Genomic DNA, 18,897 nt, shown 5'->3' with positions numbered 1-18,897 from the left:
TCTCCCCAGGGTTAGACTGGCGAGACTTTTGGGCAATGGTTTTAAATCAGCTGCAGTACCAATCAGTTCTTGATGGGGGCTTCTTTGATGGTTTTTGGTTCCCACAGTCCCCCACATTTGAGGGGACTTCCCCACGTTCTCCCTTGGACAAGGAGCAGGCCTGATCTTTACTGCTGCTCCTTTCTCGAGTCTTCAAAGAAACTTTCCTCACACTTTTGGCAGCTATGGAATATTTGTACCGAGTCAAGGCAGTGCATACACGATGGACACCATATATGACCCATTGACCAGCCTTCCTCCAGCACAATGACAAGCTTTTCTTTCAAGCAGTAAGCTCCTTGTTCCTCCATTTCTTTCTTGAGATTTACAGATTCTGGCTGTGGTATTAGTCAGTTCTGTGGTCCCTCGGACAAACTCAGTAGTTACACCTAGCACTCGGGTGGGTGAAAGCAAAGTCTTCCTTGCTGCATGTGGAACACTTGCAGTGGCTAGCATGCTAACTTCTCCCTTGTGGGTTGCTTGGGGTCCATTTGGCAATGACTGCGGTCCTCCAGGGTGCTGTTTAAAGTAGGCCCCTCTCTCAGCTATCTCCAATCGATATTTATGTAGGTGATATTTCCGCTCTCTGTTGACATGCCTCCTCTAGGCACCCCTGATTGATGTACATCCCCACTCAAGCCCGGAGGGCTTTTTCATGTCCATGGTAGATGGGGGGGGGGGGATCATAGCCCAGGTACGTTAGATAGATTGTGAGCCCACCGGGACAGATAGGGAAAATGCTTGAGTATCTGATTGTAAAAACCGCTTAGATAACCTTGATAGGCGGTATATAAAATCCTAATAAACTTAAACTTAAAACGTGGAACTGCCTCACCGCTGGATTTCTATTAAAAGATACTCCGCCTAGTCTATTAGACTTGGCATTTGGATGTCACACTGCTCCAAGTTAATGGCACTCATGGTATTGGCTATTTCAAACTTTTATAACTCCACTCAAAATGTCCAAAGTCACTTTATTCACTGTCCAGTGATGTGGTTTTTTAAAGTTTCAGCTTGGTATAGTGTTCCTGTTCGGGTGCCATTTATGAAACACCTTTTGTTATCCAGGTGCTGGGAAGGGGCACGTAAAGTTAATTTTATTTTATTTTTTTAGGCCAGAGTTGGGACCAACTTTTCAATTGGAGTCCCACAGCAAGTATGTACCCAGACTTCCTCTCTTGATACCTTTGAATAACGCAGACTGCACCAGTAAGTCCAAAACAAAGTCCAGCTTCTCCTTAGTGAAATAAGCAGAGGTACATTTCTTTAACAGTGAACAATTTCTTGATGTACACAGTCCAAATATTTACACACTCCTCCTATATTCCAAAAGATGATGTTATAGTTCTCTTATTTTTCAGGGGTCAGAAGGTTATAATGGTCAGTTAGTATGCGCTGCTCCTTGTGACCCTGGGCAAGTCACTCAGTCCTCCGTAGCCCTAGGTATGTTAGATAGATTGTGAGCCCACCGGGACAGATAGGGAAAATGCTTGAGTACCTGATTGTAAAAACCGTATATCAAATCCTAATAAACTTGAAACTTGCTCTGACCAAAAGACAAATTTCCCGCTCAGATCCACATCTTAAATATCTTCTGGAGTGAGATCACAATACTGAGACCACCTTCCAGGAAGTTCAAGAACTGGCTTGGCTTCTTAATGGGTTTCTTAGATTTCTGGAAACTGATGGAACTCCTGCCCTGAATGCCTGGCTGTTTCCAGAGGTGTCTGCCTATCTGCACATAGGCCTAGATTCATTAAAGTCAGCGATTGTGCTAAACCTGTTTTCACAGGTTTAGTGATGATAGCTACTAACTGACCCGATTTACTAAATGGCCGCATGTTTTTCCCCTCGATCAGCCATTTTCCGATCCAATCCATGCAAATTAGTAAAACCCCATGCAAAATAGCCAAGCGATTGATTCACTTACATCGCTTAGCTATTTAGCATCAGGTTTTACCGATCCTAAAACCCAGAAAAATCCCCCATTTCTGCCACTGGCCCTCCCCCAACGACCCCGACAATTGCGTTGCCCCCTCCCAACAACAAATGCAGCGGCCCACCTGAACCTAAAACAAATGGCAGGAGGGATGCCCACTCCTTTCTTCAAACAAAGGAGCTCCCCCCTAGCCCTCCAAAAAAAAAATAAAAGGCAGGAGGGGTGCCTGCCTCCATACCCCGTACCTTAAAAGTTGGGAGCAGGAGGTACTGAAAACACCTCCTTCTCCTCTCACTGACGACACTGGGCCTTAGGCCCCTTCCTGGTGCATCATACGATACACAGGGAGGGGCCTAAGAAGGTCCCACACTCAAAGCAGTTTACATGAAGGTACATAAGCATTGTCTCTATCTGTCCCAGTGGGCTCGCAATTGATCTAATGTACCTGGGGCAGTGACGGATTAAGTGACTTTCCCAGGGTCACAGGGTGCAGCACAGGGTTTGAACCACAACCTTAGGATACTAAGCCTGTAGCTCTAACCACTTCACCACACTCTCCTCCATGGCCCAACATTGAATTTCCAGATATAATATCGATCGGCAAAGCACTGAGTGCCGTAGGCCAAATATGAACCCCTTCATGTTTAAGTCTGCATAGTATCTCTTTGAATTTGCCTTAACAGTAAATTTGATTTTGGACTGGTCGATTGGTTCCCAGAATTTTCTGTGCATAATTTTTATAACTTTTGTACATCTTTAAGGGTTTGTTGTTAACATCTGTGTTCTGGTGAGCCTTTTGGCCAAGGATAGATGAGGGACAGCAACATTCTGTGACTGGACATTCACTGGATAAAGTTAACAGCTCCAGCACAGAAAGTAATGTCCCTCTTTTTTCCCTTTTCTTTAGCTGCTTCAGCAAGGTTTTTGAAACTAGGCCGCTCGTAATCAGAATAACAATTAATGCTGCCTGTCTTAAGTCCCAGTTGGAATCTGGTTTTGAATAGACCGCATGTTTTGTTTTCTATATAAAATATGGGCTGTGTACTGCAGTGGCCGCTTCCGTTTTTAATTAGCCGGCCAGGCAAAAATTTGAACTCCATTGTCCCTTTTTTTTTTTTTCCAGCCTTGGCCTAGCACATACTTTTGCTCTCAGATTCTCCACCCTGTCACACTAAGGTTATGTCTTAGTTTTTTTGTTTTCTGTGTCTGTTCATAAGCATACGGGCTTTCCAGGATGTTCAGGATTAAAGCAATTTTGTTTGGGGGTATTTTCCAGCCAGCTGCCTGCATTAAAAGCAGATTAAACAGATCACATTATTGTAAGAATATTCAGATGAGCTGAGAGTTTTGGAATCTGTTGCCTGACTGAGCTGAAAGTGTAGGTTTGGAGGTCCTGATCTTCAGGATTGCCAGTGCCAGTCAAGCTGGTAAGTTTCCAGTGCTTAGTTTCCAAGTGCCAAGCTAAGAGCAACGAAGACCAATGCTGTAGGCAAAGAGAAGGCCCTCTATAACCCTTTGTTTCAGATCACAAATGCAGGTAGCAAAACAAAATGTAAATGCTACGACGTATGTTTTTGTCTGCATTGGATTTTTTTCTCTGTTTCTGAATCTTGTTTTAAGTGCTGTTGGACCCTTAAATAGTTTCCCTGAACTTAGCTGCTTGACTGAAGACTGAACAAACTGTTGATTGCTGCTGTTGTGACGTTTGGTTGGTATCTTCATTAAGCGTTTAAGAAACCATAAATGTAACCATAGAACAGCTTAGAACATGATAGCTTTGAAGGAACTAGGCATTTCTTTGAAGAGAATACCCAACCTTGGCAGAAAGCCTCACAGGTTTTCTACTTGACTGGTGTAAGAGAAAGCTAGTAGCTTGTAGTGAACATATTGAAAGACTGACTGAAGGTAGTGAGGAAAGTTTAATATTTTTCCTCGAATACCATTTAATCTCTGAACCCTTTCAAGCAGATGCAAATCACAATTTGTACAATGGCAGAGGAGAGCAGCTGGGGGAAAACTAGAGAGAGTTCACAGTTGCTCAATGACGACGAGACTTATCTTGTCCATCAGTACCGCATCTGCCACTCCATCCCTGACATTCTAAATATGTAGCTCTTCCAATTCGTCTCTTTGTCACAGAAGTGTGAGCTTTATCTCTTAATAGCTAAGACCAATTGGCTAATTATCTTCAGAATCGCTGTTCTCCCCACTTTATTTTTGTGCATCCAGGCCATGGCCTCTTCATAAGGCACTTCACTCCATATAAGAACACTTAATAGACATCAAAATCCTGTGGGTTGTCCGATTTGAAAACGGCGATCGATGTTCTTTCCACTTCATGTGCAAATGAGTTTCGCAGAAGTTTGAGGAAAACCCATCCAATCAGTCATAGGGGAAAGCGATTGATGCATGTGCAGAATAGTTCACTTGATACAGGCACAAATGTATACATGCGCCAATTGCTTTATGCTTTTTCTTGCCATAAAGCAAGTAACAGCCAATGAACGTCCTAGACATCATATCCATTGATGCCGTAGGCGGAGTGGAGAGATGGAAAAGTAGCAATACTGTTTCTGGGGAACTTAAACGAGGGGGTGCTGAAAAGTTATTGGCCAATGGCTCGTTCCTTACTTGATAATAATATTTTCCATTCGTTGATTGAACCGATGAATGAAAAATATACAGAATTTTCACAGTTCTCTTGTTGGGGTGGAACTTTTCTGAGCCCCCCTCTTATGCTTTCCCTTTTAACTTTATGCTTTTAATGGGCGTACATAAAACAAATGCGCTTAACACACGCTTATATGGTCATCCTCCAATATGATAATAAATGTTATTGGAATTTCATGGCAGGACCTGTCGATAACACACGAAAGGTCTACCTGTTGGTAATTTCAGGTTGTTAGAAGTCGGCGCTCCATTTTGTGTATCGCTAAGCGATGTTAGGGCATCAGAGTGCTCATTTTAATATTAATGACTTTGTTTTAATGCTAATGACCTCATTTGCATAGCAGAGTTGGAGGGCACAGTGAACCAATGTAAAAGCCCACGGTGAGCCATTATGTGCATCAGTCAGCAAATTACTTTGACGCTAAACTGGTTCAGACAGGTTTAGCGATGATCATTATGCGCACATTGAGTTTAGAGCATCCAAGCCCATGTCTTTGTGATCTGGTATCATACAGATGATGCTACAGAGTTGTGTTGTGCAGAGATGAAGGTTTGTGTTGTGAATGCCATATCTTGATGTCAAAGTGCCTGATATTCAGCTGGTTCAACGAGAGCTAGCACTTAACGTTATTCATTTTCTCAAAGGTACTATCCATTTAATTAGAGATACTGAACATCTGATGATGCCAAAGCCTATCTGCTAAAGGTTCAATCTGCTATTCAGTTGGCCTAATTTTAAAATGCATACTTTCTTCACTTAGCAGCTGAATATTGCTGCTAAATATATACGTGTAGTTAAATGGTTCATTTTTTTTTTCCATTTAAGCACTAAAAATACACTCGTAAGTGAGTTATGCATTTGCTGAGAAGCATAGAACCTGCTTTGATTATTGGTCCAAAGTGCTTTAGTTGTCTTTTATGCAGAAGCAGATTTTTGTAGCTCTAATCTAATCTTTGGTTTATATACCAGGTCATCTCCCAGTGGAGCTCGACTCGGTTCACATATAATTAAGACTAGAGTACGTAGCATAAAACATAGGAGAAGGAAGAACTAATTAAAAACTAAAGTGCATAAGAAAAATAACTATAATATTATCATTTCGTTGAGGCTGTAGTTAAACCATTTAAAAACTGCGAGAACAACAAAGTTTTCAGGAATTTACGAAATAATTGCAGCTGGCCTAAAAGCCTAATGGAGTCGGGAAGTTCATTCCAGATCTCTACAAACTTGAAGTTAATGAAGAGTCTGCACTAGGACTTCAGAGGAGGAGATGATTGGCAATATCACAAAGGCAGAAATTTCGCAGCCTAGACTTGGGAGGGAAACTGGGTTCTTAGAGGGCATAGATTAGGTAACAGAAGCCTACTGGTGACAAGCAGAGATGGACGTATGTCTTCATGCAGGATAATGAATGCTAAATGTGCACTAATGCCTCTTAAAGATGGGAAAATGTGTTAGAAATTTTGCGTTACCAGCAATATATAGGTGAAGTACACACCTCATACTTATAATTCATTAAAACGTAGATTGCATTTACAAATGGTGTCAGATTTGAAATGCTGGTGACATACTGGTTCCTTTATTAATGTACAGTCATGTGAAAAAATTAGGACACCCCCATGAAATATTCAGTTCTTTCTTTAAAAATGTTGACACATTGATATCAGATCTTTATTTTATTTATCTCTGGAAAAGAAAGTGATGTAATTGCTGAAAGAATACGTGGAAGGCAACAGAGGGTAGTGATCAATGGAGATCAGTCTGAGGAAAGAGATGTTACCAGTTGTGTGCCGCAAGGTTCTGTTCTTGGGCCTCTTCTTATTAACATTTTTATAAACGATAATGCTGAAGGGTTGTTGGGTAAAATTTGCCTCTTTGTGGATGATACCAAAATCTGCAATAGAGTAGACACCCAGGATGGTGTGAATAACATGAACAAAGACCTGGTGAAGCTTGAAGAATGCTTTGAAATTTGGCGGTTAAATTTAATGCTAAGAAATGCAAGGTCATGCATTTGGGCAGCAAAAAACCGAGGGAACGGTACAGTTTAGGGGGTGAAGAACTTATGTGCACGACAGAAGAGCGGGGCTTGGTGTGATTATATGTGATGATCTTAAGGTGGCCAAACAGGTTGAAAAGGTGACAACGAAAGCTAGAAGGATGCTAGGTTGCATAGGGAAAGGTATAGCCAATAGGAAAAAGGAGGTATCGATGTGTAAGACTTTGGTGAGACCTCATTTATAATATTACTAGTGTTTAAGCCCGTTACATTAACGGGTGCTAGAATATATGGCTGTCTGTCTTTCTTTCTTTATGTCTCTCTCCCTGCTCCTGTTTCTTTCTTCCTTTCTTTCTGTCTTTCTCCCTCCTGCAATTTTTTTCTCTCTCTCCCTGGCACCCTTTGCCTGTCTGTCTTTATTTCTGTGTCTCTCTGGTCCCCTGTCTGTCTTTATTTCTGTCTGTCTCTCTCCCTAGCCTCCTTTGTCTGTCTGTATTTCTTTCTGTGTCTCCCCCCCCCCCACTTTCCTTTGCAGAAGCAGCAGTGCTATTTCCCTTCCCCTCCAGATCCCTGTGAAGTAGTAGCAGCATTTCCCCCCACCCACCCCCCATTCCCTTCTCTCCCCCCCCCACTTTCCTTTGCAGAAGCAGCAGCGGTATTTCTCTTTCCCTCCAGGTCCTTGCTGAAGCAGTAGCAGCATTTTCCCCCACCCCCCATTCCCTTCTCTCCCCCCCCACTTTATTTTGCAGAAGCAGCTGTGATATTTCCCTTCCCCTCCAGATCTCTGAGAAGTAGTAGCAGCATTTTCCCCCACCCACCCCCCATTCCCTTCTCTCCCCTACCACCACTTTCCTTTGCAGAAGCAGCAGCGGTTTTCCCTTCCCCTCCAGGTCCCTGCTGAGTAGTAGAAACATTTTCCCCCACCCCCCATTCCCTTCTTACCTTGAGCTGCCCTGCTCCGTTCGGCCCCTCCCCCTTCCCTTCCCGTGTGCTGGCCTGCTGCGGCTGAAGGTTTTTTTCGGCGACTCCTCCTGTTAAAACGCCCCCCCCCCCTCCCGCAACCGCTCCTGTTCAAAGCGGCCTGCTGAGGTTCGCGGCCGCTGTAACGAACCTCGCAGGCCGCTCTCCAACTCGGTAGCATGTTCCCTCTGACGCGATTGCGTCAGAGGGAACGTGCTACCATGTGGAGAGCGGCCTGCGAGGTTCGTTACAGCGGCCGCGAACCTCAGCAGGCCGCTTTGAACAGGAGCGGTAGCGGCTGTTGCAGGAGGATTGGGGGGGGGGGGGATTCGTGAGCGGCGGCAGGACCATGAGGCGGGATTGGGTTTTTCGGCTTACCCTATCTGGGGAAACCGCCGTGCCAATTTCAAAGCAGCTGCTTTTAACATACCTGATGGAGGAAGGGAAGGAACGGTGGGGCAAATTTCGTCAACGGCAGTCCTTGTGCGGTTCGAGAGAGGGGGGGGGGTGGAGTCGGCGACTTGCAGCTTCGCGTGCCTCCCACCCCCCCTTCCCTCCGGCTCCGCCGCCGATAGTCTCCACCTGCATTGCCCCTGGCGCAGCACTCACCGGCCCGTCGGGCGGGGAACGGAGGAACAGGTTCAGGGCTGCCAGGGGGGGAGGAGTGAGTCCGGCTGAGACTGGCAGGAAGAGGAAGGCGGAGCAGGTGAGCCGGCACCGAAAAAAACTTTAAAGAGCCAGCCAGACCGTGAGTGCGAGCTGTTGTAAGTTTGCATGTGCACTCTTGCCGGCCACGGACATACGGATCACGGAAGCACGCGGATTAGACTGCGCATGCGCCGCCTACGGTTTTATTATATAGATGTGCAATTTTGGAGGCCACACCTTCAAAAAGATATAAATAGGATGGAGTCTGTCCAGAGTAAGACTACTAAAACGGTATGTGGTCTTCAAAATAAGGCGTATGGGGAAAGACTTAAATATCTCAATCTGTATACTTTGGAGGAAAGGCGGGAGAGGGAAGATATGATAGAGACGTTTAAATACCTACGTAATGTAAATTGTGCATGAGTCGAGCCTTTCATTTGAAAGGAAACTCTGCAATGAGAGGGCATAGGATGAAGTTAAGAGGTGATAGGCTCTGGAGTAATCTAAGGAAATACTTTTTTACAGAAGGTGTGGTAGATGTATGGAACGGTCTCCCAGAAGAGGTGGTGGAGACAGAGACTGTGTCTGAATTCAAAAGGGCCTGGTTACTGCGGATGTGCAGACTAGATGGGCCATTTGGCCTTTATCTGCCATCATGTTTCTATGGATTAACTTTAACTTGGATTTAAATGGAATTAATCCTGGAAACTCCTGAGAGAGCTTTGTTGTATAGGTAAGAGTACAGGGACAGTATAAATCAGGGTCTCTCAAACTGGTGTGATCTGAAGAGATTTTGGGTGTGCCACAAGAGATTCCAGAATTTTACTTTATTTTTTTTAATTCCCTTCATAAATATACAATAGAATAGATGACATGCATGTCATCTATGTCTATGTTCTTAAGGTACAACCACCCTAACAAGCAGCATTCTTTGATGTGATTGGTCCTTGAAAATTAATGGCAAGTAATTTTATTTTTTTATGCAGTAGTTATCCTAATCTGAGCAACAAATCAATCGAGGCTTTGTTACTGTTTGGATCTTCTTATCTTTGTGAACTTGGATTTTCAACTCTGACAGAAATTAAATTGGTGGGGGAGAAAAAAGAATGACTGCAGATGGTGAATGATGAAATGTGTGTTTGCTTGTTGACTATCGAGCCGCGCTTTGAGTTAATTTGCACGCAAAAACAAGCTAATCAGTCGCATTGATTAGAAATTCTATTCTATCTACTTTAGCTTCACCATTGTTACAATTATCCATAGAGCTTAAAGAACTTAAAATAAATAACTCTCAAATTTTTATTTATTTTTTGTTGGTTTTGCAATTTTATAATTTCAATTATAATGTGCCGCAACTGGCACTGAAAACCGCACTATGGTTTTGTAAAAGGGAAGGGGAGTATATGTCCTCGCAGTGTTCCCTGTAAGGATTGTCCAGGTGCATGCAAATTGTTTCTCATGCGAGTGAGAAGTTTCAGAAAATTGTGAGGAGTGCACCAGAAGGTAGAGACAGCAGATGATGGTAAATCCTGGGAGCCCTGATTTTGGTTGCAGAAAGGATTTGAGATTTTCCACCATCAGAAAATACGAATTTCAGTGGATCTGAATATGCTGGAAGGTACATGGTTGGTTGGTTGTTTTTTGTCCTCTCTCATCTCAGCAAATTGAATTGGTACCGGTGCATGTAAATTTTTTTCTCATGTGAGCAACAAGGTCTAAAAATCCAACAATTTTCCAGATTTACAAGTTTTTTCCCCCCCCCTTTTTACAAAACCGTAGCAAGGTTTTTAGCGCCAGCTTAAAAACAGCACTATGGTTTTGTAAAACGGAGGGTTTGTGAGCGACCGTGTAAAATCTGTGAGTGGCACTCCGAGAATGTATGAGCAATTTGCTCATGTGCTCAGCTTAGAGGGAACATAGGTCCTAAGTAGTCTAATGGGCCCCCACCCCCTTAACTCAACCTTAATTTTTTTAAAACAAAATCCTCCTTAGTGTCTAGTTGGATTTTTCCACCCCACAACTCCTTGCCCAGGCTCCCTTACACCTCAGTCCATAAATTAGGCTGGAGTGATTGCTTGCATGCTCCTGTTTCTAGTGCTGCAATCTTCAAAATTGAGGGAGCAGTTAGTCTGCCATAACCCATTCTGAGCTTATTGGGGGAGCACGGGATATAAAATGAATTAAATAAATATAAGGGAAAAAATTATCTTATATAGCAGACTTTTATGCCACTTGGTACACCTGGTGACACTGCATGGAGATTGGTACCACTTGGAGACAGGAGGGGTGGAAGGGGATGGGTGCCAACTAGACACCAGGGAAATTTATTTTATTAATTTTTTTTTTTGGGGGGGGAAGTGGAGGTAGGGAAGAAGGGGACCACTACACTAATAAGGGCAAGGGGGGTTTTCTCTCTCTCTTTTTTTTTTTCCTTCCAAATATTTGGGGAAGGAAAGGGTTGAGTTGGGAGACCCTAGACCAGTATTTCTGAACTTGGTCCTGGAGTACTCCCTGGCTATCAGGATATCCACAATGAAAATACATGAAAGAAATTTGCATATAATGGGAGGCAGTGTATGCAAATCGGGTTTACACATATTCATTGTGGTTATCCTGAAAACCTGACTGGCAAGGGGGTACTCTAGGACCAAGTTGAGAAACACTGCCCTAGACTATCTGGATGGTTGGGTTGAAGGGAAAGAGGGAGATGTTAATGGACATCCATTCTTCTCAATCAACCCTTCTGCATTGCCCTAGATCTGGCGAAAGGTTTCTGGCACACAACCCATGCTAACATATATATATATTTTTTTTTTCTGTGCATGGCTACAGAATTGATAAAGATGGCATTACAATGCATTTTAATGCAGTGTGGGGTAATAGTTTCTTTGTGAGTTAAACACCCGCGTTGAAATCCTTTCTTCATTGCTTGACCAGTAAAATCCTGTTTAAACATGCAGTAATGCGTTCTGCATCAGTCCTTAGAAAGCAAATTAAGGACTGGACGGACAGTGGAATTGTATTTGGAAGTAGAGAATTTTAAAATCATAAGTGTTCGAGGCTTGTGCGGTTAAGGCAGAGCTTACAGGAATGGGGCAGGGACAGCAATAAAACACATGGGGTGGGAAAACTGAGTTCCGACAGGGACAAATTTGTCCCCGTGCTATTCTCTATTTGGAAGCTCTATTTTGAATGCTGTACGTTATTTTAGGACAGGGGTAGGCAATTCCGGTCCTCAAGAGCCAGAGACAGGTATGCATGAGATAGATTTGCATCTCAAGGAGGCAGTGCACGCAAATCCATCTCGTTCATATTCATTGGGGATATCCTGAAAACCTGATCTGGCTCCAGCTCTCGAGGACCAGAATTGCCTACTCCTGCTTTAGGGTGATACGTAGATATCACGATCCCTCATTCTGTCTTATTCTTCTGTACTCTTGGGTTCTCACTTGCTTAGACTAATGTAATATTATTTACACCAGAATTAATTCTTCCTTGTTGAGACATCTCTACAGTTCATTCAAAACACTGCTGTCCATATTATCTCATTCACAAAAAAAAAAAATTGATTACGTGAGACCACTACTTATCAATTATCACTGGCTCCCAGGTACAATTTATGGTTTTGTTTGGCTCAAGGTCCTATTTTCTATTGCCCCTGCTTATCTCATTTCCTTGATCACTCCATACACTCCCAATACAATACTTGGACTTCGATCACAGATCTCGCCTTGCTAGCTATCCCCTCTGTGCATAAGGCCCAATTGGAATCTACTTGGACTTCAGCATTTTTCTTTTTAGCTCCATCTCTATGAAACTGTCTCCCAAAGAATTTACATTCAAAGCTCTCATATTTGCACAGAATTGAAGATTTATTTCTTATAATTTGTCAGGAGGATTAGTGACCAGCACCTGAGAACGTGATATTTGTTGTCCCTATTTTTGGTTAGAAACTTAAACAAATTTATATCGTAGAATGTAATTTTTTTGTTTTACTTTTCGGTTGGAATTGAGTAATTTTTATGTATTTCTTTTTCTATTTTGCTTTTCTATGAAAATTGGTATTCTTTTCTTTTTCATGTTTTATCCTATACATCACCTTGTAAGCTCACCCATTATTAGGTGGAGAGAGGTGGGTGCTGATTGTATTCAAGGGTGAGGGAACTTGCTACTTGGTAGTGATGTTAACATTTTTTTAGAAAGGATCTGAAAACTCATTTGCTTGTACAAGCATTCTGTTAGAGTTGGGGTGATCTTGAAAGAGAACTGTACAAATTGTTGGAAGGTTTTGTGGGACTGAAAATTGTTGTAATCTGCTTAGGTTTTAAGTGGGATAGAAATTTTAAAAATAAATGCTTAATTTTGAATTCAGTTTGTAATCTCTTTTCAATTCCAGCTCTGTCTTGATCGACTCGTTCATAATTTGCCAGTTGGATAATGCTCTTTATAATGGTTTTATGTCAATTGGATACTAGACATCTTGAAATTTATTCAAAATTTTATCAGTAAAAACTTTTAATTCCAAGAAATATGATCATGTTACACCTTTATTGTGCAACGAGCCTTGCCTTCCTTTTTGCTTATAGAATCGCTTAAGATTCTTTATATGGATCTTAAGGTAACCACTTGAGGAATGTCATCCTGTCTGTCGATTACTTGTCCAATTTCACATCGTATTGCATTCAAAATTCTAGTTCTAATATTTAAAATGAAATCTGTCCATTTTCCTGCCTTTATTGATAGACTGATCATACCATACTCTTCTTCTGGACCTCTACACTCCACTAATCAATGCCTCTTAACTGTTCCCTTCATTGCATAATAATGTCTACGACACCGCTCGTAAATCCATCTTTTCTGTTTCACCAACTTTGTGGAATGCTCTGCCTATTTACCTCAGACAGCAAGATTCCTTCCCCAAATTTAGATCAGACCTAAAAACATTTTTATTTAAAGACATTTACAACTATTATGATTCAGTAGAACTAAGATTTGTAGCACATTTTATGATTTGTAGCATATTCCCTCCTCCTCCTCCTATTATTTCTTTAGCGCTACCAGACATACACAGCGCTGCACAGAGTCACAAAGAATAAGAAAATAGTCCCCGCTCGAAAGAGCTTGCAATCTAAATAGGCAAGAAAGACAAACAGGATGTCATGGATACAGATATGGGGATACAGATATGGGCAGAGGAGTAGGGTTAAGAATTGAAAGCTATATCAAAATGGCGGGTTTTCAGTCTGCTTTTAAACAAGTGAAAGGGCTTGACGGACAAACTCGGGTAATTTATTCCAGACATTGGGGGGGCAGCTAGATGAAAGGAACAAAGTCTGGAATTGGCAGTGGAGGAAAAAGGGTGATGCTAAAAGTGACTTATCTGAGGAATGGAGTTCTCTGGGAGGTGTATAAGGAGAGAGAAGCAAGGAGAGATATTGAGGGCCAGCAGAATGAACACACTTGTAGGTGAGCAATAAGATCTTGAACTGCATGCGATGGCAGATAGGAAGCCAGTGAAGTGACTTAAGGAGAGGGGTGACATGAGCGTAGCACGGTTGGTAGAAGATGAGTCGTGCAGCAGAGTTTTGCACAGATTGCAAGGGGGAGGGGCGACACTGCGATATACCAGTTAGGAATAGATTGCAGTAATCTAAGTGTGAAGTTACAAGAGCTTGTTGGACAAAGGTCCAGATAGTGTGCTCAGAGAGGAAGAGGCGAATTTTGGTGATATTGAAGAGATAGAAGCGACAGGTCTTAGCAGCGTGTTGGATATGCGTAGAAAATGAGAGGTCAGAATCGAAGACCACTTCAGGATTGCAAGCAGGGGAAACTGGAACAATGACAGTATTATTTACTGAGGAGGAGGAGCTTAGTCTTGGACATATTTAGTTTCAGAGGACATCCAGGCAGCAATGTCAGCCAAACAAGCAGAGACTTTTTTTCTTGGACTTTAGCTGAAATTTCAGGTGTAGAGAGGTAGATCTGGGAGTCATCAGCATATAGGTGATACTTGAAGCCATGGGAGGAGATCATGGCACTGAGGGAAGAGGTCCCAAGTCAGAATCCTTGGGTACACCAATTGCTAGCGGGGTAGCAGCAGAAGATAACCCACCAATACATACATTAAAGGTGCGTTGGGAAAGGTAAGAGGCAAACCAGGAGAGGACAGATTCACAGAATAATAATAACAGTTTATATACCGCAGGACCATGAAGTTCTATGCGGTTTACAGTGATTAAAAATGTTACAGATTGAGTAGTACTAACAGAGTTGAAGTTTAGCGATCAGTTGTGGGGAAAGATTGTGCAGTGCAGCTGCCTACGTACTTTAGGAACAGATATGTTTTTAGGTGTTTCCTGAATTCCCCATAGGTATTTGCAAGCATGAGTAATTGTTTCATATCTTTACCCCATAATGCTGCCTGATATGAGAAGAGATGTTGATAGTCTTTTAAATTTACATCCTCTAACCGGAGATGGAGGTACAGAGGTGGAAAGTGGGCAAGTGAATGCATAAAGGGAGATATGAAGTAGAAAAATGGTGAGTTGGCAAAAAAAATTTAAATGGTAACCTAGCAAGATCACATGAAACATAATGAATGGAGGAGGGATCCTCGGTGGGATAACAGTTGATAACTTCTGCTCTAGTCACTAGATAACACCTCGAACAGAAACATGGTTTATAACAAAAGACGTTTTTTTCAGTAAAAAAAAAAAAAAGGCAGCAGACAGGTCAAGATGGATAGAGTAAAGGCCCTTGGATCTGGCCATGAACAAGTCACTGCAGATTTTAATGAGAGCAGTCTCTGTGGAGTGTTGGGGGCGAAACCCAGATTGTAGAGGATCGAGAATCTGTCAAGTTGAAAGGAAGTCCAGGCAGCGACAGAGAATAGCACACTCGAGTGTATTTCTTCCCCTCCTCCCATTTGTTTTTTGTAAAACGTCTTACCATATATGTAATATGTCTAATCATATTATTTTTAAATATTTTATTGTACACCGCCTAGATTTTTTTAGTTAAGTGGTCTATCAAAAATTCAATAAATTTAAAACTTTGCTCCCATGATATCACCATGGTCATAATAAGTTAGTTGTTCCTCTGTTACAAATGGTTATTCTTGACATATAAAATAAGATTTCTAATGTTTCTGGTCATGCCCTCTAGAATTCCATCCCACTGTTTTTATGGTTGGAAATGTCTTTGTCTATTTTCAAGACACTGCCAAAAATTCTCTCTACCGATGTATGGATCTTAATATTTTGGAATATCTTCCTTTCACATTTTGGGAGCAGGGTGTTGGTGTGACACTGCTGGATTTGCAGACAAATCTTGTTGGTTTACTTTACTTTTTTTTTTTTTAAGTAGTGTTGGCATTTACAGTTTACAAATTTTTTTATTTTTTTTTAAGTTTCCCTCTGGAAATTTCCCCCCCCCCTTTTTTTAAATTTTTTTTAAGTTTTTTCTGACCTGTCAAAGGCATTTCTTATTTCTATGTTTTCAGATTTTTAGTTTTTTGAACAACCTAGGTTTTTTCTAAGTGGACAGTGTATCAGATTTTAATAAACTTGGAAACTGAGCCTCACCTTCATGTTATTCACATCTCTACCTTTTATATAGCCGGAAGCTATGGGCAATCAACAAATGGCATTCAAAAATTGAGCTAATCTATCCGCTCCATCTCCTCCGGTACTTATTACAGCTAAAATGGAGAGAATTGCAAGGTATGTAATGGTTTTTGCTGTTTTTGTGCGCACAGAGATGTGAACAGCGCTAGGACGTTCATGTTTCCACCGGTCTGAGACTGTTCTCTTTCTTTTCCGAGCTCGGCTGTTCTTCACTGTAAGTGTGGTGGTGACTGATGAAGATTAGAAGCGTTGTCTGTGCCTCTCCGAGTACTCAGAAATGACAACTGCTCTCGCTCCATACTTTAATCTCCAGTGTCTGAGAGGGCAGGAGGGTGCCTGTTACCCTCTGCTCTGTATTAGTGCACACTCTTAAATCATTTTCTTTTTGAGCAGCAGTTAAGCCAGGTCAAGTCCAAATTTTATCCACATCATGCCTGCAGTTACAGACCCAATGACTGTGCAGCTGCCCATTCCATTTCATGCCTTCCTACTGAATATTATACATACTTTGTCATACACGGCAGACCTTCCACACACTGGTTTGAAAGTAGGAGCCACTAGTGTCTCAAGTCACCATGGAGAGCATCTGCCACCTCCTTTCAGAAAGAACAGGGGCCAGGCCTCGCTGAAATCCTGGGACTTGTTCTAGTTGAAGCAAGCTTGTTGAAATCAGAGTTGCCCTCTCCCAGCCCCACTGTTTGAGTTTCAGCCGAGCTGTGGCCACTTTCCAGGTCTCTTGGCTCTTGTACCCCCAGCTGTCCTCAGCTGGTCCCAAGCTCCCCATTCTTGAAATCCCTATTCAAAAACTTTCATTGTGGGAAAGGATCTGGGACTTAATTTTGACTTTGAAAAAGGGGTTTTATTCTGGAGGTGTTCTAGTGCACTCTGTACACTCTGTCCTATCTTCTCCCCCCTCCCCCATGCACAAAAGAGAAGAGAGTTTTAATTCCATAGCCTGAATGCTTTAGGCAAATGAATGTTTTCAGAGGTAATTAGTACACTTTTCTTTCTTTCTTTCTTTCTTTTTTAGCTGGTGAAGTGATTTATCCTAGTACTCTTTCTAGATTGCAAGTTAAGAACAGCTAGTTCCTTACATTGTGTGTGTTGAGCATCTGTAGCACTCTTGTTTTGGCTGTAATTATTACTTGGTTAACCATGCCGATAGATACCAGACCAGGCTGTATTTGCTAAGCCAGAGTTGATGCAGGATGATTACCATGCTTTCTGTATCATAATTCTGTTTTAGCGCACAATTTTGTGGGTGTACAATTAATGTTTTGCGAAGGAGCCGAGTGCAAATATGTGTAATAGACACTAGTGCAGAGTCCATTTAAATACGTGCTAACGAAAACTATTCAGCCCAGATGCAGAATAGCTCAAAAGGCTGAACTCAGTGCCAGGGTTTTATCCTAGGATCTGAGGAAGTATATAAGGTTAGCTCATTCTCAGGGCTGGCTCGAGGGACTGTGGCACCATGAGCCAACTTTTTGCATTGGTGCCCCGCCCCCACAGTTTGGTATCTCTCTTCTTTCTCCCCTCTAATCCAGTATCTCCCCTTCTATCTCAAGTTTCCCCCCTCCTGCTAGATCAGGCAAGGCAGTAGCTCAATGACACGGTGACAAAATTCATCACCGTTCCCGTCTCCACAGATAACCGCGGGAAACCATCTTCATGTCATTCTTTAGAGAGAGAGGGAAGAATCCGAGTACGAATGGCCACAACCACTGACCCTCAAGCTTTGCTTTGAAGAATGCTGGTGTAGAAGGACTGAGGTTGAAATAGACACTAGAAAATGACATGGGATTATTTCCCGCGGTTATCCGCGGGGACGGGGATGGTGATTAATTTTGTCACCGTGTCATTCTCTAGCTCAGGTAACTGTTGATTAAGAGTGCCAAATTCTCAAACTGATTAGCATAGGGATGCCTACTCTCCACTCCTCTGACACGCCTTCCAAAAATACAAATTAGCGCTCAGATTAGTGTGTTGATTTGGAACTTTCCACAGGATGCCTGAGCACGTTCTATGGAGAGCCATGCAGCTTAGTAAAAGGGAATCATTGAATCGAAAATGTTGTACCTGTAGGTGCACAATTGCCCAAAATAGAAGATACAGATTGCATGGGGTGGAAATATACTTAGATAATTTGGGGACCATCTAAATCTGAGGCACCAGGGAAAATATTTATTCTTGATTTGGGGGGGGGGGGAAGTTATGTATTTTCTTTCTCTCTCTTTATAGTTTTAGGTGACTTGGCTCCCTGACTTTTGTGTGCTGGAAGATTAGTGTTTTGTTTTTTAACATGGGTAGAAACTTGTTGTAGCTTCCTTCTGATGTATGCAGAAAGTGCAGTAAGAGTTCTTTCTTTCCTCCAGATTACTTGACGAGCGAAGCCACCTTCCTTGAAGATCTTGTTTTGGGCACTGGAGACACGATTGAGCTGTCGTGTAGCACCCGGAGCTCTTCTATGCCTGTGCAGTGGTTTAAGGATGGCATCGGGGTTTTGTTGACAAACCGAACACACGTGGGACAACGACTGCTGAAGATCATCAACGTTTCGTACGATGACTCGGGGATGTACAGCTGCAAGTTTTGGCAATCCCACGAGACTCTCAATAACTTCACAGTGCGGGTAACAGGTGAGCTAATGTTCTTTAGGGGATGTGTGTAATCTTCTGCACTTTAGGGGTGGAATAGGACAACATAACTAGGAGGGAAATTCTATAAAAGGCTCCTAAAAATAGGTGCAAGATAAACGCCTAAATAAATAGGCACCTAAGTTAGGCGCCCAACTTAATTAGTAAATTAGCTTCAGTTATGAGCTTTAATAAGCTTATAATTGGAAAAAAAACCCAACTAATTGGGTGTTTGGCACCTATCTTCTTAGGTGTGATTCTACAAAAAATAAAGCCCAATGGCTCCTAACCCCAAAGTAGGTATGTTTAGGGCAGAGAAGGACTTAAGCACCGCTAGGTGTGATTCTCTAACGTTCTTAGGCGCCTATAATGTAGGCCTT

The 18,897-nt window shown here is 42.3% G+C and overlaps 1 protein-coding gene across 7 annotated transcripts in view; it reads left to right on the top strand.

The window, feature by feature from the left end:
- Positions 1 to 18,897, top strand: part of FGFR3 (fibroblast growth factor receptor 3) — a 135,630-nt gene that overhangs the window by 16,331 nt on the left and 100,402 nt on the right. For 6 of the 7 annotated variants that reach the window (XM_033951059.1, XM_033951050.1, XM_033951040.1 and 3 more), the window contains exon 3: positions 18,257 to 18,520. The exons of the other annotated variant lie outside the window; for it this stretch is intronic. In XM_033951059.1, the coding sequence (XP_033806950.1) occupies positions 18,257 to 18,520 (264 nt within the window). The remainder of the gene's footprint in view (positions 1 to 18,256; positions 18,521 to 18,897) is intronic. 7 annotated transcript variants of the gene reach the window in all.

The sequence above is a fragment of the Geotrypetes seraphini genome, chromosome 1 (genome assembly GCF_902459505.1).
Source record: "Geotrypetes seraphini chromosome 1, aGeoSer1.1, whole genome shotgun sequence".
Lineage (NCBI taxonomy): Eukaryota > Metazoa > Chordata > Amphibia > Gymnophiona > Dermophiidae > Geotrypetes > Geotrypetes seraphini.
The sequence above is the reverse complement of the archived record's forward strand: the minus strand, read 5'-3'. Positions and strand labels throughout refer to the sequence as shown.